The sequence below is a fragment of the Talpa europaea genome (genome assembly GCF_964194135.1).
Source record: "Talpa europaea genome assembly, chromosome: X".
NCBI lineage: Eukaryota > Metazoa > Chordata > Mammalia > Eulipotyphla > Talpidae > Talpa > Talpa europaea.
Window position 1 is genome coordinate 3,766,887 of NC_140081.1, and position 23,797 is coordinate 3,790,683.

Sequence of the window (23,797 nt, forward strand, 5' to 3'; positions counted from 1 at the left end):
ACTTTCTAAGTTAGACCTAGGATGAGCAAATGCAATAAACTGGCATTCTGGCCAAATCAGAATAGAGGTCACGAACTAGACGGGGCTGGTAGACATTCATGGACCAAGAAGTCAGCTAAAGTCTCATGCGAGAGAAAAGAGAAGAAAGGTTAAAAAAAAAATCAGGCCCAATATGACAAGGAGCATCAGAGTGGTGGAGTGAAGAAGCAAAGAATCCCAGACACAGAGCTTTCTGGAAGGATCCTCATCACCCTTCCCAGAGTCATCCTCACACTGTGTGAAATGTGCTGTTGGAAACATGGGGCATGTCTGGATCAGATAACTCACACTTTGTCCGCTCCATCTCCTAGACAGCGGGAAGAGGTGTATCGGGCACAGTCAAGAGCACTGTGCAAAATGGTGCTCAGCAACAAGAAGCTTCTGGTGTCTACAGGAAGACACCTGAGTCAAGGTTCTTCATCTCGGCAGCACTGACACTCGGGTCGGGGGACTCTGTTGGGCTGTGCTGTCTTTGTGGACTGCTGAGCAGCATCTTAGGCCTTTACCTACTAACTGTGAGTAGCGCCCCTTGCCAGCTGTGACAACCAATCATGCTCAGACCCAGTGACGAACCGCTGACCCACTGAGTGCCGCGCTACACCGAGGAGGCAGTCCCGGCTCCTGGTGTCTCTAGCAGTTCTGGTGAAATGAACATTAGCTTATCACACAAAAGCCTCTCTGAAGACATGCACTGCATGACTTCAGTCATCTGAAGTGAAGTACTGGATTGCACTCTTTGGATCCACTTTTGCCACAAAATCCTTGATTTTGTAGGGATTTTTGAAGGCTAAGTGGCTCATCATGTAAATCACTTGGTGGTTTCCAAACAGCTGATCTCAGAATCATTTGCAAAGATTTTTCAAACTATCGACTCCAAATCCAGTCCCTGGAGAGTCTCAGTAGAAATTGGGTGAAACCCTGAAGCCAGTATGTTTTGAAACCGTCCACTGATGACGAGTAAAGTTAGGGATGCCTCAATGTAACCCAGGTAAAAACTCCCAGGCTGCTAGATTCATCAACTCATAGATATTTGCCGGGTGCCTTACCTCTAAGCAGTGGAGATACGGTGGGAAAGAATAATTGGGTCCCTGCCCTGAATACGCTTACACACACATAAGGAGAGACAAACAATGCACACTTGACAGCAAGCAGCCATGCAAGCCAGGCAGTAGCTACTGTGATACAATCAGTGGTAATTGAGGGGGCAGGCAGCACTTAAGAAAAGGCAGGCAGAGGCGGCGTTCTTTTCCCTGCAGCTGCTGAGATACAACAACAGAAAGTCCACCACACAAAGCACATCCCGGGCAGAAGGAGCAGTGGGTACACAGGCTTCAGGCAGGAGAGAGCTGGCCACATGTGAGCAACAGAAAGGACAGAATGTGGCCTGACAGTAGTAAGTTGATGGAGGGTGTTAGGAGGCAGGGAGGGCCGTGTCGGAGGCCAAGGTTATGGACAAAGCTATTAGTCTAAGTGTACTGAAAACTAAGTGGAGAGCTTTCAACACTGAAATGTCATGACTTCATTTCTTTTTAAAACATTTATCTCACTAACCATAGGATTGGAATAGAGGGTCACCCTGTTGCCGTTAGGAAGGACAATGGGTGCTGAAGGTGTGGATTTAGGTGACAGTCATGGAGATGGAAAGAGGAGGGTGGATTGGGAAAGTGCTCTCAAATAGACTGGGCAGGGCTGGCTTGGAGATTCAATGTGAAGGATGCAGCAAAGGGAGGAATCCTGGACAGCCCCAGGCTTCTGGCACAGGCAACTCCCCAAATGGCCATTCACTGAGACCTGAGGGGCCACGAGTGATAGAGATGGGGGTCAAGTGAGCAATGACCCAGTGAAGACTTCGTATGACTAGACGATAACATCACAACCAAGCTGAGACTCAAGTTTGTCTTGGTCCAAGGTTATTGCAATGTGGGAAAAAGGAAAAGTCAGTAATACAAGTTGATAACCAGTCAGAATTAGGCAGAGGCTATTTGTTTTCCTGTGATTGACAGGTCTCTCTGCTACGCATCACCCACAACGAATAGATTATTTATCAATTAACACTGGTGCTTAAGAAGTTTTTTTGAAGGCTAGGAGCTGTGGCTTCCTCAGACATGGGAATTGCAGACCAAAGAGGCCGCATCCAAGTGGAGCAGAAAGAAGCATGGTGGGGGGTGAGGTGTTAATTAAGGGGGTTCAATCATCTCCCACTTATTTGTAACTTGCAAATTGTTGACTTTTGTGCGGAGAAAAACAGCAAGCATCAGTGTGACAGAAATGCATTTATAAACGCGAATTCCGGGCCAGGCTGCAGGTCAGTACAAGTTCTGCTGAATTTCCCAAGATGCCGACAGTGGCAGCACTGATCGATGAGACCTGATTCTTATCAGTTCAGTTCAGTCCTGCAACTATGCCCTAGTTCTGGGTTTCTTCAGGAGTAAAGAGCAGAGAATATCCTGTAATCATTGAATCATGTAGTGAACTCCTTTGATTTAAAAGCCTGTGTATGTCATACGTTCATAGAGAGCAAATATAGAAACTTTCATGGTAACACCTTAACCATGTGTGTCAAGACAGGCTCCTTGTCAGAGTAAGCAGCTTATCTCTTCTGGAGAGTTCTTTCAGGAAGTGTTAAGTAGAGTGAAGGAACAGTCAGCATTTAATGACCAGGTTGTGGTCAAGAGCATGGGGAGAGGGCAGGACTACTGTACCAAACAGGAAGTGAGGTTAGCAATGGAGTTGGTCAGAAGTAGACCAGTCCAAGGGACAAGAGTACCTGCATTTGATAGCTGAACTCCAGGGGAGCGGTCCAAATCAGAGTCTATGTATGCTTCCTGCATGTTGCCCATGGCTCCATGAACACAACACACAACGCCCCCTCAAGGACTCATCTGGCAGAGATATCATGACACACTATTGTTCCCCTTTCATAAGGAGGGTGAAAATAAAAGTGCACTCAGGCTGCTGCTTGGGAAGCTGGTCTTCACCAACTGCTCCAAAGTGCCTCTGAAACTAAGGTTTGGGGCAGTGATTCTACTGAGGAAGTTGTCATGCTAAATTGCTTGGGTTCTCATGACATTAGACGTATGTTACATGACCGTGCAATCAAGGCTTGTGACATTCTATTCGTGGTGAACGGTGGAAAAATATGAGGACCATTGGGGAAGGCAATTTAACATTATCTTTAACCCAAGCCCACTGAACTAATTTTGGGGGGTCACCAGAAGCAAGAAAGCATTGGTTAAGCTGTGATCATTGAAACTAGGGTAACTCATTACTCTATCCCAGCAACACTGAGGAAGACATAAAGTTACAAAGATATAGCACTGAACTTGATGGATATTTTAAAATTTGGGTTTTATGTATAACAGTCTAATTAAAGAGCAATTTGGTCATTTAATTCAACATTACGGACGAGCACATTCAGTCACTGGAGGTAGAATATTTGATTGTTGGCATATTATGGTGACAAAAGGGGGAGAGGGAAGGAGAATCTGGTTCATCCAGCTCGACTGTCTGAGTCCATTGAGCTCTGTGGGACCCGGCTAACACTCTCAGTTCTGTCACCAACTATACAATCTAAAGTTGGATGTCTTCAGCCATGAAACAGAAATTCACCAGTTGGACTGAAGGCTGAGATTGACAGACTGTGTGCAAACACTTTACAACTGGTACAAGACAATAATCACGAGAGCAAATTATTATGACTAGCAGTTTGTCTAGAAGTCCTGCAGAAACTCATTGTCATTGTCGCGGGCATGTCAGCCTTGATCCTCACACTCTAGCCCTTCCATAGCCAACCAGACGAAATCTGGCTAGTTAGCATTTCTCAAATATGTCAACTGCTCTCCTCCCACCCAGTGACCATCCTAGTGCACGTCATGTCTCATCTTCCTGGTCCAAATGCCAGGATGTCCTCTGGCATCTACTCCGTCCTGGGACCACAGCAGCCTTTTCAAATGTGTAGCTGATCGAGTCCCTGAGGGGTGTCAAGGGGTGTCAAGGATGACACGCAGCTGGAAGGACAGAGTCAGCATAAACGGAATGTGGGAAAACCGTGGGAGGAAAGGCTGGGAGGAGAACATGAGCTGCTGACACATTTTTGTTATGATTATCAAACAAGAGGACATGCGCTATACTTTGAGAAAAAGGTAACTGATTAAATAAGTGCACGATGTTCTTATCCGCTTAAGCGTTTGTATTTCTCTCTTCATGACCATTATGTCCATTTGAAAAGACAAGTGAAGCAGTTCACGGCAACGCTAGACACTTTCAATATTTAATCATCTCTTTGGAAAACTGACCAAACAGCACAATAGGCAACAGGCACTCGTGAAGGTTTTGGTGAATGAATAAAATGTGAGTCACCGATTTCTTATATGCCGTCTCCCCTTGAACAAGTGCAAAAAAACACTGAAGGAGAACATTAAATACTTGCCCCCTGGATGCTATCCCAGAGGAGGCAAGAGGCACTGTAGATAGATGGAATGTAATTCTTTCCCAGGAAGATCCAGACCAAAAGGCCCCAAGACTCTAGGACAACACACAGTGCAACAAAACCACATTGAGCAAAGCAAATGAAATATTTGTGCTTAAGGGTAAACAAGCTTTTGGAATTATCTAAACCCATGTGGGGAAGTAAAGGAACGAAGAGCACAGCGTTAGCATAGCTGTCAAGACATAGAGGGCTGAGTAATATTCCATTGTGTATATATACCACATCTTCTTGATCCAGGAGAGGAGGGATTGGGGTCAAAATAATGGGGGTGCAATTGTATGGGGACTATAACCAGGATGAAAATGCATACATTGTGCAAAAATGAAAAATGATGTAAGAAATATATTAATTTTTTTTTAAAAAGACATAGAGGGCCAGGCTGATAAGAAAATCAACAGGGCACACTTCAAAAAGAACATTCTTTGGATTTGCAATGGACACAGCATTGTCGAATGCCACTGTTCTAGCATTCAAAAGTATGCATGGGGGGGGGGCTTTGGAGGACCGGGGTGACACACTTCAACCTGAAAACCAACACATGCCCTCTGCAATCTTCCTTTTTTGTAGCCATAAGCCACAGGTACACGGCGCTCTTCACTAGACCAAAGGAATATTCCATCAGCAGCTATTCAGAGCACAAGAGGATTGACTTGACTCTATGCTTTTAGAATGAGATGGCCACATGAAATTAATTTGTAAATTATTTTGTGATGCATTGGATGCATTTGCATAATTGAGGCAATAATCACTCACAGAATGGAGTTCTTTTTTTCAGTTAAGGAACCAGTTCTCCTACCTTTTCTCCCCCACCTTGTAGACAACAGACGGAAGCCTCAGATTACAAATCAAAGGGTTCCAGCACACAGTTCAAAATCTGGTAAAGAAGGCGGGTGAGATGCCCAGGGAGCAGGCGTAATGAGCACATACACGAGATCCTTCAGTGCAAAGACACCTCTGCCGAAACCTGGGTTACTTCTTAATACCACTTTAAAAGGGAACTTGCTGAGCCGCTAGCGTCTCCAAAGAAATGAACAAGCACTAGTAACTTGCAAGTGTCTCACTGGCATTTCAAGGCAAGCAGTGCTGGCAAAGCCCGAGACAGACGTCATAGGTTCCTAGAACGTTCGCTTGGGAAGAGACCTTAAGGATTTTCTAATTCCGGCCCTCTTTTTTCGTGCCGAGCAGAGGGAAGCGGCAGAGGTGCGCGGATAGGATATCCCAAGGACCCCTCAGTGGATCCCGACCGGCCGGGAGGCACAGGGACCCAGCCGTGGGGGCTCTGGGACCGCTGAAGTACCAGAACTCGCCTCCTTACTATGTGGAGAGTGCATTTTGGAGAACACGAATTCTAGACAGATGAGGGCTTTTGCCTTATTTCAAATATTGATGATTCTTTTCTTAACTTTCTGCCTGCTTCTCTCCCCTTTTTAAAATTGATGTTCTCCATAAACTGGCATATGACAGGACAACTGCCATGTCCGGTCTCAAGTCACCTCTTGCAATTTGGAGAATAAACGCCCAAAGACTGGAGCAAGCTACCACGGCTGCCTGCCCCCCTTGGTGGGGGCGGCAGTTAGAATCTTCAACGATAGTGTTTGTTCTTCAGACACATTTTTCTTTCTTTTCTGTCCCTCAAAAAGAAACTCAATCCAGAAGTCGGGTGTGGTCAGCTGGTCATTAACCTTGAAATCTACATTCCTTCCTTTTTTAAAGGCGGCAAAGCCCACGAGTTATTGTGTTTTGTGGTGGGGGGATCCTGCTCAGTGCCTAGTGCCTGGCACACAGTTGATCCCTAATAAATGTTGGTGGCATGTTGGAGTCAGCCACAGAGGAGAGGCCACCGACAGCAGAAGCGCTAGTATCTCCTGGTATTAGATAAAGTGCAACGTTGTGTCCCGCTACAAACTCGGAAGGAGATGCACACCTCCTTTTCCAGCAGCAAACGGGCTGCACCCCAATGCTATGGCCAGGCGGCATACCAGCAGCCGGTCCACCCGCCACACACTAGGCTCAGGAATCCGTCCAGCATCCCCTCCCTTGCAGCTTTTCGGTTCTTGCCGCTTATCTGACCCAAAGCTGAGTGAGTGACTCAGGTCCCGACGCAGGAGCCCCATTTCTGCCACCTAGCCAGAGAGGCAGCGGCGGCAAGGTCCAGTGCCCCACTCCCGGTACAGAAACGTCCGAGCGAGTGAACGTGGGCACTGGGGCTGGGGGCTCCCCATCGTAGGGGCAGTCGAGTCCCCAGGCAGGTGACATTCGGGGGAAACGCAGGAGACCCTCTCCCGACCACCACCACCAGCAAGGAGCTTTGGGGAGCCACGAATCCCTTCCACCCCGCGCTGTCCCCTGCGAGGCCGGCCGAGGGGCGCCCCCTGTCGCCGCCGCGCGCGCCGGGACACTCACCGCGTAGTGCAGCTGCGGTTTCTTGTGGTAGACCGGGTCCCCCATGTCGCCAGGAGAAGGGCTGGCGGGTCCGCGGGCTCAACCTGGGGTAGCGGCGCCTCGCCGAGCCCCACCTATTTCACCGCCATCCCGGGACGGCGCCCCGACGCGAGGCTGACTCTGCGCGCCCCAGCCTGGAGCACCGCGCCTCGGGCACCCGCGTCCCGCCGCGGAGCCGCGGGGACTAGGACGAGGCAGCGGCAGCGGAGGGGAAGGAGGAGGAAGAGGAGGTGGAGGAGGTGGAGGGGGGCGGGGGGGAGCGGCCGAGTCTGATGCGATGGGCGGGCGTTTAATTCCTTCCTCTCCTGACTGGCCCCTGCGCGGCCGCCGCCACCGCCGGCGGTTGGGGACGGCGACGACCGAGCGCGCCTACGACAGGTGTCAGGCCGCCCGGCGCGCCCGCCTCCTGCCCCTGCGCCCCTGCCCGGCCCCGGGGCGCCCGGCGGCCAGGCTGGGGCCGCTAGAGCCTCCGCAGCAGCGAGAGCGAAGGCTGAGGTTCGCCAGAAAGCGACTTTAGCTAACTTTGAAGGGGGTGTGGGCCTGGCGCTGGCAGGCGATTCGGAACCGGCTGGGGAGGGCGGAGTTTCGCTGCTCCGAAAGCCCTCCTGGGGGAGCGGCCGCGCGGCGGGAGCCCCGGGGGAGGGCCGGCCGCGCGGGGCCAGGAATGCGGCGCTGGAGGCGGGTGGCTGCTGAGCGCACGGAAGCCGGGCTGGATCCCGGCCCCGCCGGGTTCCTTTGGGCAAACTGAGTCCCAGAGGGTTGGCAGGACCTCGCGTCTGGGGATCCCCGCCGGAAGGGGGATCCTGGGAACTCCGCTGGAACGTGAGCCCTGGCGCCGGTGCCAGGCTGGAGCCGCGCGGCGCTCGACTGCCGGGGGGAGGGGCCGTGCCGCGGGCGCTCTGTCCGCGACTCGCGTCTTGGGTGCAGAGCCGACACCGACGGAGCCAGATTTTGGAAACACCAATAGATGAAGGCCACTTGCAAACGCTGCCCGGAAACCCAAACCATCCTTAGCACACGCTGCGGGGTCAGCACACCGCCCCAACCTGACTTGGGTCCTGAAACCCCCTGGCGGACGCCGGCGCGGTCAAGCACCGGGCAGAGGAGCGCCAAGGTCCCTTCCGCGGGCCCGGGACGCTGTGGCTTCGCTGCCAAGTCCCCACAAAGGAAAAGGGTTTCGGACCCCGGACCCCAGACCCAGTGAAATCTATCAACCAAGGCCGGGGCCGGTGGCTGCCAAGTGGGAGACGGTCTGTGGGTGCCTGGTGTCAACTCTTCAGGGGCCTCTCCCTGCTCTATCTGGGGCTGGGGACGGAGAGCAGAAGGAAAACCAAACTGCATGCGCCCCTTTGTGTCAGTCCCTACAGCTCACTCGGATGGACCACCCACGGCAGGCAGTCGAATATTTTCAAAACACCTGGCTGCACAATTGTAAATAGCAGCGGGGGGCGTTAAGCCAGGGGTTCGGGGATCCTGAAGGATCTCCCACATAATCTCATGACAATTCATCTGCCTGAAAAGCTATTAAATTATATTTACCAAAGCTAGACACATGCCCACACTCTGGCCCAGCAAGTCCACTCCCAGCTATAAAGAGAAATGAATTCAAATGTTGAACTGAAATAGGCAAACGGGAAAAACTGTTTTACAAGCCAGAAGCGTGATTACCATGGTGCTATTGACTGAGAAGGGGGTACAGGGAATCCTTTTGGGGCACAGAAAATGTTCTCTATCTTCATTTCTGTGCCGGTTACCCAAGTCCACACATATATCAACATTCAGTGAGCACCACAGGTCAGATCTGCACAATTTACACCCTCCCCTATGTGTTTTTATATTGCAATAACATAGAAATAAAAATAAATTTAAAATCAATCCCCTGCCCCAAATAGGAACTTCCAGCAGAGTGCTGCCGGTCTTCGGAGAAAATCAATTTCATCATTTGCCCAAGTCTCCTTCCCGCTGCAGCCTGCTCTGCCCAGGGGTCCGTGCCCCGTGCTGGGTGGGAGAACAGAGCGTGCCCATTCCCCTGGAAGGCCCTCCCTGCTCCCGGACATGTCCACGCAGAGCTGGGAAAATGACACACAAAAGTTGCCTCTTGGCTTTCGCTCCCTCTGCTGCTGACAGTGACCTCTCGAGCTCGAGCTACGCTATCAAAGGCCCCTGGATTTAAGGCAGGGAACCAAGCTGGACCACACTGCATCCTTCAGAGAATGCAGCCCAGGCAGCCAAGAAGGGCATGAGTGTGCAAATGCCCCAATCTGGGGCCCTTTGCCTCACTACGGTTCATTCAGAAAGATGAACTCTCAGACTGATAATTTCCTCCTCTGCCATACTTGCCATTAAGCCCTCCCAACTAACAATCTCTCCCTACAAAAACTGCTTAATTATTAAAATAACTCATCTGCGGTGGGTCCCTGGATTATAAAACCCTTAACCATAGTCCTTTGCTCGTGATCCCTGAGCAAGTCACCTCTACTTTAAAACTGAGTCGCCTTAGATTTGTTTTTTTTTTTTTTTTTGGTATTCCGCCTTCCAAACATGTAGGAAGTCACTAAAGGGCGTTATCATAAACCAAAAATAACCCATCATTCCCGCACTGGGCACTGACATTTTAGGAATGACTTTTACCTGCTAGCCCATCGCGTGCAACATTGTCATTGCTAAGTTGGAGTATAGTTTACAAGTGCCACGGGGCTGTTTCTCTGTGTTTGAAAGGTTTGGGGAGAAAGACATAGCATTTAAAGAAACCATCAGCATGTGCCACAAGACTGCAATCCCCCACAGAATGACTCCTGCACCTCTTCACTTCTCGGTCCATTTGTTCAAGACTCCAGAAGGGACCCAGAAGATCCTGCAGTGCTTCGGAAGGTCTATCCCACCTTGAACAGTTTGAATTCCACACATTATTTCTATCTCAAAGTATTTCAAGGCATACATTAAACACCCTCCAATAACCTTTCCTATTGGCACGTCCTTAAGTATCCTTCTCATGTTGTATATTCATTCACTCATTCAATCAATAAATATTTTCTTTTTTGAATTTTTTTAAAACAAAATTCTTTTTTCTTTTAAAGATTTATTTATTTATACAAGCACTGGGTACAGTCAGAAGTGCGGGAGGGCGAGAGAATTCACCAGAGTCAGAACAGGGAGCAGAACAGGCAGACTGACGAAGTACACTGCTGAGGGGAGCAGCGGGCGGCAGGAGAGGTCTGCGCGCCATGTGGGACCCTCGCCCGGCGGCCGGGGATCGAACCTGCGCTGCAGAGGCTGCGGGCAGCTTCACAACCCAGCGCTCAACTTCTGTGCCACCGGGGAGGCCCTCTTTTTTTTTTTAATTTTTAATTTATTTTTTGTGTGGAACAATTTGCAGGCATTATTTTAAGTCATCTAAACTATATATATTAACATGACAGGTGGTTTCAAATTTCAGGTGTGGGCTTTTGGGGTGATGGAGGGAGATAAAAAGCAAGCTCATAACATCTCACTGCAGAGAAGGCTGAAGTTCCCCCCACTGGCCGGTTAAGAGCCTGCTTGGCTAATGTTCTCTCTTGGTTAGTCATTTAACAAAATATTCTCTGATGTTTATCATTTCTCCCAGAGAGGACTCAAAATGAGGCTCTAGGAGTTCCTCCACCAGCATCCTCTGAAGAGGAAACGTGTCACGCGAACGGAGGAATTTCCATGTTTTCCTGCCCCAAACGTTACAGCCTTTCCAGCACTGAAGCCTGTGGCCTGTGCATTTAAATTAAATTCCTCCTTTGCATTTGCTCTGCCTGATTATAGGTTGAGTTAACATTTTCCACATTTAGTGCCAACCCAGGGGTGATGACGTTTTACAGGAACACCTGACTCGAATCCAAGCAAGCAAATTCAACATCAGAGTTTAAGCGGAGCTGAGGGCCTGTGTGAACACTACAAACCACTTCAGAAAATTGGGTGAGACCCTTCTCAGAGGCCCAGCCCCACCACTCTGCGAATGGTTCCGAGACCCTCTTCTGTGGAGAATGCTTCCCCAAAACTCAAGGTGTACACGCTTCCATTCTGTCCTGTCAAACAACCTCTTGAGCATTTTTTTAAATTTTGAAATAGAAAATCAGATACCATATGATGTGCATTTTAATGAATTATTGCAAAATGTAGACTCATTAAACCATCACCAAGATCAAGGAATAGACTACTGCTAGTATCCCAGAACCCCCCCGCGCCCCAACCCCTCCAGGTGGCAGACACTGCCCTGTCTTTCACAGCAGTGCCCCTCAGTCTCGGCACTGTTGACATTAAGGGACCGATAAGTTGACATCTGACAATGTGTAACTTTAAGGTATACAGTGTGATAATTTGATCTACGTAGATATTGTGACATGAAGTCCACAATACGTTGAGTTAACACAGCTATCACCTCATATAGTTACCATATTGTGTGGGGGTTGGAGGGGAGAATATTTAAGATCTACTCTCTTGGCAACATTCAAGTAGACAATACAGTATCATTAACTATCGTCACCACGCTGGGCATTAAGTCCCAGCACTTACTCATCTTCTAACTGAAAGTCTGTACCCTCTGACCAACATGTCCTTTCCTCCACCCTCCGCCCTCCAATAACCACCATGCTATTCTGTTACTATGAGTTCAGTGATTTTTAGATTACACATGTAGGTGAAAGAGATCATGTAGTATTTGTCTTTATCTAAGTGGTTTTACTAAGCATAATGCCCTCAAGGTTCATCCATGTTGTTGCAAATGGGAGACTCTCCTTTTTCATGGCTGAATAATATTCCTCTCTGTGTGTTACATTTTCTTCATCCATTCATCAAAGATGGACACTATGTTCCCCTGTCTAATGTGAAAATAATATTGTGGTGAATACAGCAGTGTAGATATCACTTTCAGATCCTGACTTCAATCCTTTAAATAAAAACCCAGAAGTGTGATTGCTAGATCATACGGAAGTTCCATTTCTAATTTTTTGAGGAACCTCCATACTGTTTTCTATAGTGGCTTCATCAGGGTTCCCTTTTCTCCAGACCCTCACCAATACTCATCTCTTGTCTTTTTAATAATAACCATCCAAACAGGTGTGAGATGACAGCTCTTTTTAATTTTGATATGCATTTCCCTGATGATTAGTGATGTATACTTTTTGGCCATTTGTTGCCTTCTTTGGAAAGATGTCTACTTAGGTCTTCTGTCCTAAGTTTTTAACTGGATTTTTTTTTGCTATAAGTTCCTTTTTTGTATGAGTTCCTTATATACTTTGAATATTAACTCCTTGTCACCAAATGGTTTGCAAATACTTTCTCCAATTTCATAGTTCCCTTTTCATTTTGTTGATGGTTTCTTTTGCTATGTAGAAGCTTTGTAGTGTGATGCAGTCCCACCTGTTTTATAGTTTGCTCTAGTCCATTTTTGCTTTTGAGCCTTATTATTTTGATGTCGCAGTAATAATTCTTTGTTGTGGAGAATTGTCCCATGCTGGGTAGGACAGTGTCCTTAGCAGCATCCTTGGCATCTACATGCTAGATGCCAGTATTCTCTCCCTTCCCTAAATGTGACACCAAAATTGTCTCCAGGCACTGACAAATGTCCCTAAAGGCGGGGCAAGACCACCCTCGTTGGACAACCACTGCTTTTTAAGAAGGGATGCACACACACACATAGGGACCTAGCGCCGCCTGTGCCTTGACGTTGTAGAAATGATTCATAGGTGTGTTTTTATTACATCTGGCTCCCTTCGCTCAACATGATGATTTAAGATTTTCCTTGTGGTGGTGTGTGGCTGAGCTTGTCCATCCCACTGCTATCTAGTATCCCACTGTGCGCACTTGCCATCATTTATCTTGTCAACTGCCCGTGGCTATTTGTGCTCTTGCAGCTTGGGCCTCCTGACACCACACGACTTGAACATCATCATACAGATCTCCTTGGGCACAGGTGCCTGCATTTTTATAGGATGCAAACCTGGAAACAGAATGGCCGGATCACAGGCATGCATATCTTCAACTTTACTGGACAATGCCCAACAGTTTCCCAAACTGATTGCACCAATTAGAATCTTTATTTACACTGCAGTATAAATAGACTGAACACAGTTTATATAAAGACTGAACATAGTTTAGAGTTGTCTCTCTTCTAGGTTTTCTCATGGGACTACAAATATAAAATTCAGGAAATCAAACTCCAGGATCAGGAAGGAGAGATGGGGAAGCAGCTTATTTCTTGTCCAAAATCCCATGTCTCCTGTCAGTGAAGACAGAGCTACAAGACTTGCTAGTGTCCTGGCACTGCAAATAGCACTGCTGACTCCATCTGCACACCCAGATAGGAGCAGCGGATGAGTGGTTATATTTTTAAGGGAGGATCTTTTACTAGGCAGAAGTTCAGCACACTGGGGGGGGAGGTTATTACCCCAACTGTAAACCTAAGTGCCACTTAGAGAACTAGCATTTTGTTCCATAGCAATACTTTCCCTCTTTCCTTTCATGGATATGGGGGGATCCAAGGATGAATCAAGGACCCCATTTGTCCCTTTCTCCAGATAAGAGAGAGAGACAGCCCCGAGCCTGAACACAGACCTGGTATCAAGTCCAATGAGTGAGGAATTGCTGGGGGCCCCAAGAATGGTTCCTGGAGCCGTGTCAGAGGACAGCGACCTTGCAGTCCCATGAGAAAACCTAGAAGAGAGACAACTCTAAGCTGTCCACACCAGCGAGGAGAGAGAATGCCTGGCATTGCCTAGTACTGTTACTGCCCCTAGCCCTGACCCCCAAAGCAGAGCGTATTAAGGAATCATGTCACCTAGAACTGAGAATGTGACCTGTGGACGGAGGGAGGGAGGGTGAGGATGACCTGACCAGTAAAACAAGGTCAGTTTGGCATCACTGGTTGGTCCTGTTCTTGCCATTTTGATATTTTCACTGAGTAATTGCTACCCAGTGCCAGAGAGCCAAAGGAGAGTGCCCTTAAAAAGTTTCCATGGAGAGCTATTTCTAGAATAAAATTTCTATTCAAGGCCATTAGGCGAAAAGGAGAGAGCCGCCATCCCTTTAGCTGCGACTTCCCAAAAAAGTTTTATAATCAAGAAACTGCCCTTCTTTACCCCGTTAATCCAACGCTAGTCCACTGCCTTCACCCAACCCAACCCAACCTCCTCCCCAACGCCCCACTAGGCCTTGCAAGCATTTAACACCTGTGCCACATCCATGATAAGAGCAGCGCTGCTGGGTGCCAGTTATTATTTGAAGTGATAACAAGTCTCTTCATTCTTTGGCACATTTTGCTCCACTAGAAGCTTCGCAAAAAGCAAATCTGGATCCTTAGGATAATAGTGCCAGGAAAGTACGATTTTCCTCATTTTATTCATGAGGGTAATGAGTTACCCTGATTTTGCACATCTGGTAAATGGTGGGGTGGATGTGTAAATAGAAGTTGGGCCCAAATCTCTTTGTGGTCATTCAGTACATTTCAGAGTAGACACCCTTTTTGATAAGTCAGACTCCTTACAGAAGGGGGGTGTGCCCCGTCCACATCTCCTAGCCCAGCGGTTCTCAATGGGGACAAGTTTGCCCCCAAGGGGACACTTGACAATGTCTGAAGACATTTTTGGTCTTCACAGCTATGGGTGGGGAGGCGATTGCCATTTGTATCTAGCAGGTGAGGCCAGGGATGCTGTTAAACATTCTACAATTGAAAGGACAGCACCCCCACAATAAAGAACTCTCCTGCCCAAATGTCACGGATGTTGAGGTAGAGAAGCCCTTCATGGACATAAAAAACTCATCCTCTGGTAATTTCACCTTAGTAGTACATCTCCACCAACAACACATTTTCTTTCAGCAGAGGGGGTTGTGTGCCACCCAAGAAAACAAGGAGAAATCTCCTCAGAACAGAAGAGTAGGGCTGAGTTCTGGGACTTAGTTACAAAGGGTCTCCACTCAACACAGCAGGCCGAAAGGCTGAGAGGGTGAAAACTGGCCATTTATGCCATCAAAACTGACAGCTATGGAGTACTCTGCACGCTTGACCAGCGACCCAACGAAACCACTGTTAGAACTTCAAACAGCAATGGTTTCTGAGGCTTAAGCGTATTATGAAGGATGCCACCCGGTATGACGTGGATACCTGGAGCTTCCAAAGCAATTTCACAGATAACAGGGCCCCTGCCCCCCACTAATCTATTTTGTGCTTATGATTTTCATTTTTGATCAGGAACAGAACATATAAGGTGAACGTTAAGAATTTGTTGTCAGGAGTGTAATAAAATGAGGAGACTGAAAGAGTGTCCTTCGTGCACCAAGTCACTTAACCTGCCTGTGTCTCATTAATCCACCAGAGAGAAAAATTGGCCCAGAGAGTTCCAGATCCCCAGGGAATGCTTGGTATGTGAAGGTCAAGCACCCAAAGTTCTGTGTGGCCTGCTTTGCCTTGCTGTGTCATGACAGCCAACCAGGAAAACTGCTCCAGGTGTGTTGTTGGATTCTTGGGCACTGGGGGGTGGGGGCCAGGAGGACCATGCTTGATGAGAGTTTTTCTTAACCAGGGCTAAGTTGGCCCATCAGAGCACATATGACAATATCTAGAGAGCTCATTGATGGTCACAACTGCGAGCAGGTAGTACTACTAGAATCCAGTGGGTGGAGGCTAAGGATGCTGTGGAACGTTCCACTATGAACAAAAGAACCGACCCCCCTCAACCCATAACACATAATACACGGCGAAGAATGACTTGGTCCCAAAAGTCAACAGTGCCAAGATTGAGGAACTTACTTTATGAATGAAATTGTCCTGGTGAAAATAATTGTGCTACATCAGAATCTAAGCCCTGGATTAGGACTTTTCCGTGATTTTAACTTTAGTTGTCTTCGCTCTTCACATTCACACACATCACATTTACGGGAGGATATTACTCTTAGAGATGATAAGATTTATTTTCCCTATCAGATGAGACAAGCAGAAAAGAGACCAGAAAGAAACAACAAATCGGTGTTTCTGAAAGTCTGGTTTTCAAGACCACAAGTGCCCGAATACCATGGGGTGGAATTAAAATGAAAATAGATTGTGAGGACCTCCTCCAGACACACTGACTCAGAATCTCTTGGAGCACCCCTCAAGATTGACATTTTGAGCAAGATCCCTTGATTGTCATCTTGCAGAGCACAGTTTGCGAACTGCCGATGCAGTGGTGGTAAGACTAAGACGTAGGAATTGGGGCTTAGAAGGACCAAGTGACTCATCCAAGGTCACCGAGCTAGCATGAGACAATGTCAGAACCCATCCCTAGCTCTGGACTTAATGTTAAAAGACAGCGGGAAATAGCCCTCCGTTTATGACTAACAGGCAAGACTCAGAGCCATTTGTAGCTACTGAAGAAGACACAAACATCACACTTGGCCCGGCTCAGCAAGTCTAAAGCCTGCTAAGTATCTTGGTATATTTTCTTGTGGTTTTGTCAAGTTTTCTCCCCATTGTCTTCATGACTAAGCGTAAAAAGGAAAGCTACATATGACTTCTTTCAAAGCTCTTAGGCTGACTGATCTGCGTTAAATTTTATTTTTCAAAACCATGGAATTTCTTTTGTCACATTAACATGTCAGAAAGTGTCAAATGCGTATAAATTATGCAAATTATCAGTCCTTTTAGATTTTTTCTAAAGGGAAAATCCCCTCAGGGTCTATTGAAAAACCTTCCTACCTTGAAAATAATTCTTTGCCTCACATCTTGGCCAAAAAAAAAAAAAAAAAAAAAGATGATCAGTCACTAGTTCCATAATGTTGATGGGAAAGTCTGAGATTCGGAATAAGAGAAAGCTTTTTTCCACATCATAACAGACAATGTGACAACTTTAAGGCTACGGTTTGCCTTTTTGTGAGTTCCATTTTTGCAGTGGAATGACTGACGGAACAAAGAAAATTCAATCTGTGAAAGATCAGGAAAGGCAAGAAGACAATACCGAGTGACTGGAAGAATGTCACGCACAAGGAAAGTCTTGGCAGCTTTCTCCAGAAGGCTGGGAAGGACAGAGTGGGACTTCTGAAGACTCAGGTTTTGATGCAACCTAAGGAAGAACTCTTTACATTTGACTTAGCAATTCGACTCCTGGGGAACGAGGAGAAAGGATAACATACAACCGTACAAAAACCCAGATACAAGTGTCCACAGCAGCATTATCTAAAATAGCCAAAAGGCGGAAACAAGTCAGATGCGCATCAGTTAATGAAGCAAGAAAGCACGTGCAGTTTGGCCCAATAGTGGAAGATTATTTGACCATAAACAATGAATGATAAAACATGGGTGAGCCTTGCAGGAAGCCAGTTACACAAGCTCACACATTCTGGGATTCCATGTCTACAAAATGCCCAGAGTAGGCAAAGCCACAGAGATCAAGAGTAGATCCAGGGCTGTTAAAGGCTGGGGAGATGAGGGGTTGGGGAGTTGAAGAGGTGATAGCTAGAGGGTCCAGGGTGTCTTCTCCGAGTGATGAAAATGTTCTAAAACTGATCGTGGAGATATTTGCACAAAGCTGCACACACTCAAACCAACCAGGGTTCTCCTTCAATGAGGGGATTGCAGGAGATGTGAAGTCAATCTCTGGGAAGTTGTTGGAGAGGAAGGAGGAAGGAAGGAAGGAAGGAAGGAAGGAAGGAAGGAAGGAAGGAAGGAAGGAAGGAAGGAAGGAAGGAAGGAAGGAAGGAAGGAAGGAAGGAAGGAAGGAAGGAAGGGGCGTGGGAAGGAAGGGGGTAGGAAAGGAAGGGAGGAGGGAGGGAGGAAGGCAGGCAGGCAGGCAGGCAGGAAGGAAGGAAGGAAGGAAGGAAGGAAGGAAGGAAGGAAGGAAGGAAGGAAGGAAGGAAGGAAGGGCTGTAGAGCCAGTGCTGCAAGAGAGGGAAGCGAACGGCCCCGGGGGGGCGGCGCCATCTTCTCCCTGGCCATCCTTGAGCTGCCCCTGGACGGCCACCAGCCGGAGAGGCGGCCTGGGGAAGGCAGTTTCACCCAAGGACCTGAAATTCTACGATGTCACAGTCCATGTTTGATCTTCTCCCTGTGGCCCGAGGACAGCACGAAAGCCCCAGGCTGGAGACTGGCTTCTATCCATGCATTTAGGCCGCTCTTTCCTCCATCCCGTCTTTCCACGTTAACGGAAGGCGAAGACTTGTGCTAGTTCGCTCCTTTGATAATGCAGAGGCTCCTCCCCTTGGGTAGACTCCCCAGAAACAGACACTGCGATGAGGACTCATGCGCAAGTGATTTATCAAGGAAGCATTCCCAGGAGGAACTGGGGAGGGGAAGCGCCGCAGGGGTGGGCGGGAAGGAAGCCAAGTCCCAGTGTGATTTCTGGCCCCGTCCCAGGCTCAGCCTGGTCCCCAGGGAGCTCTGGATGTAAATTCCTTCTCAGAGTCCTCCCACCTCAAGCTAGAGGAGCTGAGCTTTGAGATTCTCACCCCCACTGGTCATGAGCTCTGGGGTACCCCAGGGTGATGTCAACTCCCAGGCACTTCCTGCTCCTTGTGGGTACAGGGAAACTGCTCGGGAAGGCCTCTGGAGAAGTTCACAGATGTTGGTGGTTAGAAGCAAACCGCACGGAAGCTGGGGGTGGGACCGGCCCACAGAACTGGAACAAGGTTCGAGGTCCCCAGGCAAAGCCCCAGCGGCAAGCGAGCACCAAACTTTCTGCTCGAAAACTTGTGAAGCAAAAAAAAAAAAAAGCAGATGGTTTGAGGCTGAGGGCCCTCCACTCCACCCAGAGTCCTGAGCAGGAGAGCCGTCCATGGCACCCACAGGTGGGGCCTGCGAGGGGGAGTGAGCCCATCTTTCCCACTTGACATCTGGAGCAACGCGTGCCCAGCAGCTGTGCCCACCTTCGCGTCACACACTACACTTTCTGAGGCGGTCGGCGTGCCCGCCAGCACCATGGGCAACGTCTCAGCAGCTTCTGCAGCCCGACTGTCACTTAGCCGCTTAACTTTAAGATGAGGTTGAGAGTCCAAAAGAGGCGGCGATGCTTGGGTGACCATGTACCGATTTCCTCTCTGCTCCCTGATGATCACAAATAGCTCCAAGATGTTGATCTGGCCTCACAGCTAAACGTCCTGCTTCATTGGTTATTTTATGACATCCCCTGACCCCATCATCTCTGCGGGGTGGCAATTAGCTGTACCTGCACCTAGCAGCCGGCAGCTAGAACCGGGCCTGGCACACGCAGTGCACATCGAGCTTTGCCAACGTCACATGAGGGCACACAACTGGTGGCACCACACGGCCCTTGTCCACAAATCTGCCCTTCCCGCCAAAGGACCTGCAACTTTTCTGAACAATTTCAATTTTGAAAAAGTGTTTCCCACTCACCTTCCTTTCTGTTACTTTTTTTTGTTGTTTTTTTTTAGGCATGTTTTATTTATTTATTTAGTTGTTTGTTTGTTTTGTTTATACAAGCACTGGGTACAGTCAGAAGCGCGGGAGGGTGAGAGAATTCACCAGAGCCAGAGCGGGGAGCAGAGCAGGCAGAAGGACCGAAGGACACTGCTGAGGGGAGCAGCGGGCGGCAGGAGAGGTCTGCGCGCCATGTGGGACCCTCCTCTGGTGGCCGGGGAGCAGCCGGGGATCCAACCGGTCCCGCAGAGGCCGCGGGCAGCTTCGCAACCCAGCGCTCAACCGCTGCGCCACCGGGGAGGCCCCTCTTTCTCTTGCTTTTTACTCACACTTTCTTCTCCCACTTTCTCTGAGGTTATCACACAAGACAGGGTTAAAAGCAAAACTCAGCACCGAGCAGAAATACAGTGAATTTTCAGTAGACTGGAAAACAAGAGGGAAAAAAGGGCAGAAACAAAAAGAACTCCCAGAACCTCTTAACGCATATTTTGGCGGTGAGGAGAGAAGCACAGGGCTCTCTCCGGAGTGTGGTTTTGTTTGTATCTACGAAAGTGCACAAGTTGAAATTCCATAAATAGAGGAGCTTCTGTGCCACTTTCTATTGCTAATATTTTCTTTTCCTCTGACGTCTGTCCCCAACATTTCAGTTCACAGTGAGCGCTTAATAAATGCATGGTGGCTGATGTTAGAAAGAGCCACAGGGGCACAGAGCATTCTAGAAAAATCCAGGAAAATGCTGAAGGTGAAAAATCAACCTTCGATTAATTGTCAAAAGCCTGAGGAAGAAAGTCGACCTCACTTCAACCAGGAGCCTCTAAAAGAAAAGGCTGGAGGGGAGAGATCTGTCTCGGCCCAGGCCCAGGGTCAGGGAGCATGATTTTTACATTTCTCAGTGGTCAGGAACAGCATCACAGGATGCTACTCTTCGTGCCATGTGCAAATGACATGAACTTCAAACTTCAAAGGTCAGCGTCCGGGAATAGCCTCGCTGGGCAGCGGCGCACCCACTCCTGTGCCGGCACGTCTGAGGCCACTTTCAACAGAGGCCGGAGGCCTGCAGAGCCTAAAGGGGCTGGCCCTTTTTTAAAAAATAATTTATTTATTTATATATATTTTACATCATTGCTCTTTTTTTTTACAACGTTTGCTTTCCCCTCTCAGGTGTAGTCCCCACAGAATTCCCACCCCAGTTCCCCCCGTGGGCCATCACCTCAGTCCCTTGTATTCTTCCCTCCCCGGTTTCGATCCCGCCCCCTCCCCTGAAGAATGTCTCTGGTTTATAGTTGTCTATTTATTTTTGGTTTGTTGCGCTGTGTTTTTATTGTTATTATTTTTTCCCTGATCCCTTATTTGGTTCCCCTATATTCCGCCTATCAGTGAACCCATTTCATATTTTTCTTTTTCCTTCTGATTTATTTCACTGAGCATCATCCCTTGTAGCTCCCTCCAGGTTGCTGCAAGTGGCATGAGTTTATTTTTCTTTTTGGCTGGTCCTTGTTTAAACTCAGATGTTACTGACTTATCATGCCTTTACATAATGAGATGATCTCAAGTTTGGGAGGACAGCTTCACACGGAGACCTGCGCTTCCCTCCTCCACCACCAAAGGCCCCGTGCCCAGCCCCCACATGCGCCCTCTCCCCCCCCCCCCCCCCCCCGCCCTGCTAACCAACCCATTTTTCACAGAGGCCCACAGTTCTCTTTGCTGTGCTTTGCCAGTGTGTTTTCTTGGGTTATTTCTTTTCCACGTGAGTGAAAACACTCGGTAGCTGTCTTTCCCTTTCTCTCTTATTTCACAGAGCAGGGTCCCCTTGGGATCCACCCTTCATGTCCCAAAAGGCCCGGTTTTGTGTTTTCTAATAGCTGAGTAGTTTTCTAGTGATTATACAGACCACGATTTCTTGATCCAGTCATCTGTTGATGGGCACTGGGGTGGACTCCATTTCTGGGACACTGTGAATAACCCCGCTATGAACACAGGGGCACAGAAAACATATCTGGTCATTTACAGAAAATGTTCGCTAATCCCTGATTTGGAAAGCTGAACTAGCTCTTGATTTCACTTTTTTTTTTCTACTTTTAGTTTTGATCTTCTCCCTTCTGGAGTTTTACAAGTCCAGAGAAAAAGACATATCTCCCAAATATTAGTTTCTATTGACATCTCAATTCCCTTCTGTCATTGACAGCCTTGAAACAGACAGACAACTAACAGGAGCTGGATTCTGCGGCTCCGCATATCTGAGCTTTTAGAGACACCGCTCAGATAAATGTCCTTGGGGTAGTTTCATCTACAGAAGACACCCCACCCACTTTTCTTCCAAAGCAATATGAATCATAACAAAAAACAAATGTTGCCCTGTTGCGTTTGCTCTTCTCAAACCACGTCACCAAGCATTTCCTTCGCACTGACTGGTGCTCCCTAAGTGTCTCTGAAAGTGAAGCTTCTCCTGTGCCCTCACCTTGCAAATTCAATCTGCTCTCAAACACATGCTGTTACTTGGTATCCCTCCCTCTAAACTTGGACTGGGTTTGCACCCATCTGCACTGGATTCAATTACAGGACAAGCCACGTGCTCTGAGACCAGAACAGCAAAAGACTTGAAAACATCTATGTCTATATTTAGCCTTTGGAGTCCAACAATTTTGTGTTGTCTTAAAAATGCAATCAGAGGAAGTGAACTCAAATTGCTATTTATTTTTATGGCATTACCTTTCCAATCAGCTGTGACTTCTAGCTCACGCCACACTGTATAGACAAGCATGTGCATTCTACAATTTTCAGACGTCAGATTTAGAGGTATTCAGAAATCCAGCCCATTTTCTGCAACTAGCAAAATGCCCACAGAATCCTCTTCACATTCTGAACATTCCAGAGGGCAGCCATCCACCTTCCTGGCTTCTTGCTGGGGGAGATGCCCTCTGAAATTCTAGGTCACACATTGCACACGAGACCTTGGCTTTCAAGAGGTAAAGTCCCTCCACCTGTACCGCCCTACTTCCCTCATCACATCCATCACAGTCCTCCCGCACACTCCATTTCTCCTTGGTTGTGTAACGCCCACCAGCCTCTCTGGAGTCGCTGGACCTTCCCGACCGCCCCACCCCACCACCCACCAGCAGGAGACTCTGCTCACCTTCTGGTCGAGCCGGGGTAGGGTGTCTGTTCTTCCTAAAATACTGTTCTCAAATTCAGGGGCTGTCATAGTCATCTTTGCACCCCAGAGCCCGGCTCCATGCTGCTTAAATGGCAACCACTAGAGACATATTTGCTGAACGCTGTTATTAACTGATTCCAGGAGAGGAGAACACTCAGCACTTAATGTTACAGCACCGAGAAGTCTAGAAACAATCTGAACTGGAATCAACTCCTAGGAAAGAAAAGGACAGAACAGGGTTTGTTTCCTGAGTGAGGAGCCCCCCTCAAAAGGGCAATAATCCTAACACCGGGTGGGCAGCCGCTTGGGGGGCGTCACTTGGCCTCCTACTGCCCGATCTTAATAGCCACAAAAACACGAGGCATGCAATTTTCTGTGCTTTCTCCTAAACTAATATTGGACATTTTTCGAAAAAAAAAAAAAAATTGTCATCTCAGATGCTAAAGCAGACCCGGGAGGCAGCATCAAGATAATCTAAATCTTCTGAGATTTTTACACACAGTCAACTCTAGTTCCTTCTCATGTTGCCAGTTGTTCTTTGGAGAATGGTTAGTTGTTTTTTTTTTTTTTTAAATCACATGAACATCTCATGCATATGTGCACAAGTAAAGCCACACACGTAGTATTGAGATACCCACATATAGTCTCAAATCTTGGTAAGGCACATAAAAATGGCATTATATTTTCAAACTAAAGACCTTGGATAACTGACTGAAATATTTTTAAAAGCACATTTTATGTCCGTACCAGAACTTTGGGATGGAATATCTAGATTTATTTACAATTACCTAAATTTCATTGATAGTCGTGGCTATTTCACAAAAGTACAAATATCAACTACCCTAATGCTTAGATTACTGCATCCCTTTTATTCATTTTTAGCATTTGCTTTTTTCTTTTCTTTTTAAATTTATTTTATTTATTATTTTTAAATTTTATATATTTTACATCATTTTTCACTTTTGCACAATGTATACATTTTCATCTTGGTTATAGTTCCCATACACAATGTATCAGCCAAAAATTGGGGGAGTTTCTAAAAAAGACCTGGCTATTTCTTCTAACCGTCTCCTTTAAATCCTCTGCCAATGCCTGACTTCGCAGATTAATACTTTAATTCTCAAAAATTGATGGTTTTGAGAAGTGCATACATCTTAAGCAGCCGAGCACACAAGGGTGGGCAGTCAGCCAAAATTCAAGAGTGCAATTGAGGCAGACAGCACTTAGCATACAAACAGCTCTGGGACTCCAGAGCCTCTTTACAACTTCATGAAGTTAAGACTAAACAGAAATAAAGGGGGAAAAA

The 23,797-nt window shown here is 47.6% G+C and overlaps 1 protein-coding gene across 2 annotated transcripts in view; it reads right to left on the reverse strand.

Moving 5' to 3' along the window:
- Window positions 1-23,797, reverse strand: part of ARHGAP6 (Rho GTPase activating protein 6) — a gene marked incomplete at its 5' end in the record, with an annotated part of 377,711 nt that overhangs the window by 205,901 nt on the left and 148,013 nt on the right. Inside the window, one exon of one of the 2 annotated variants that reach the window (XM_084258738.1) lies at window positions 6,932-6,976. The exons of the other annotated variant lie outside the window; for it this stretch is intronic. Within the exon in view, the coding sequence (XP_084114864.1) occupies window positions 6,932-6,976 (45 nt within the window). Of the gene's footprint in view, window positions 1-6,931; window positions 6,977-23,797 lie in introns of those variants that run through there. 2 annotated transcript variants of the gene reach the window in all.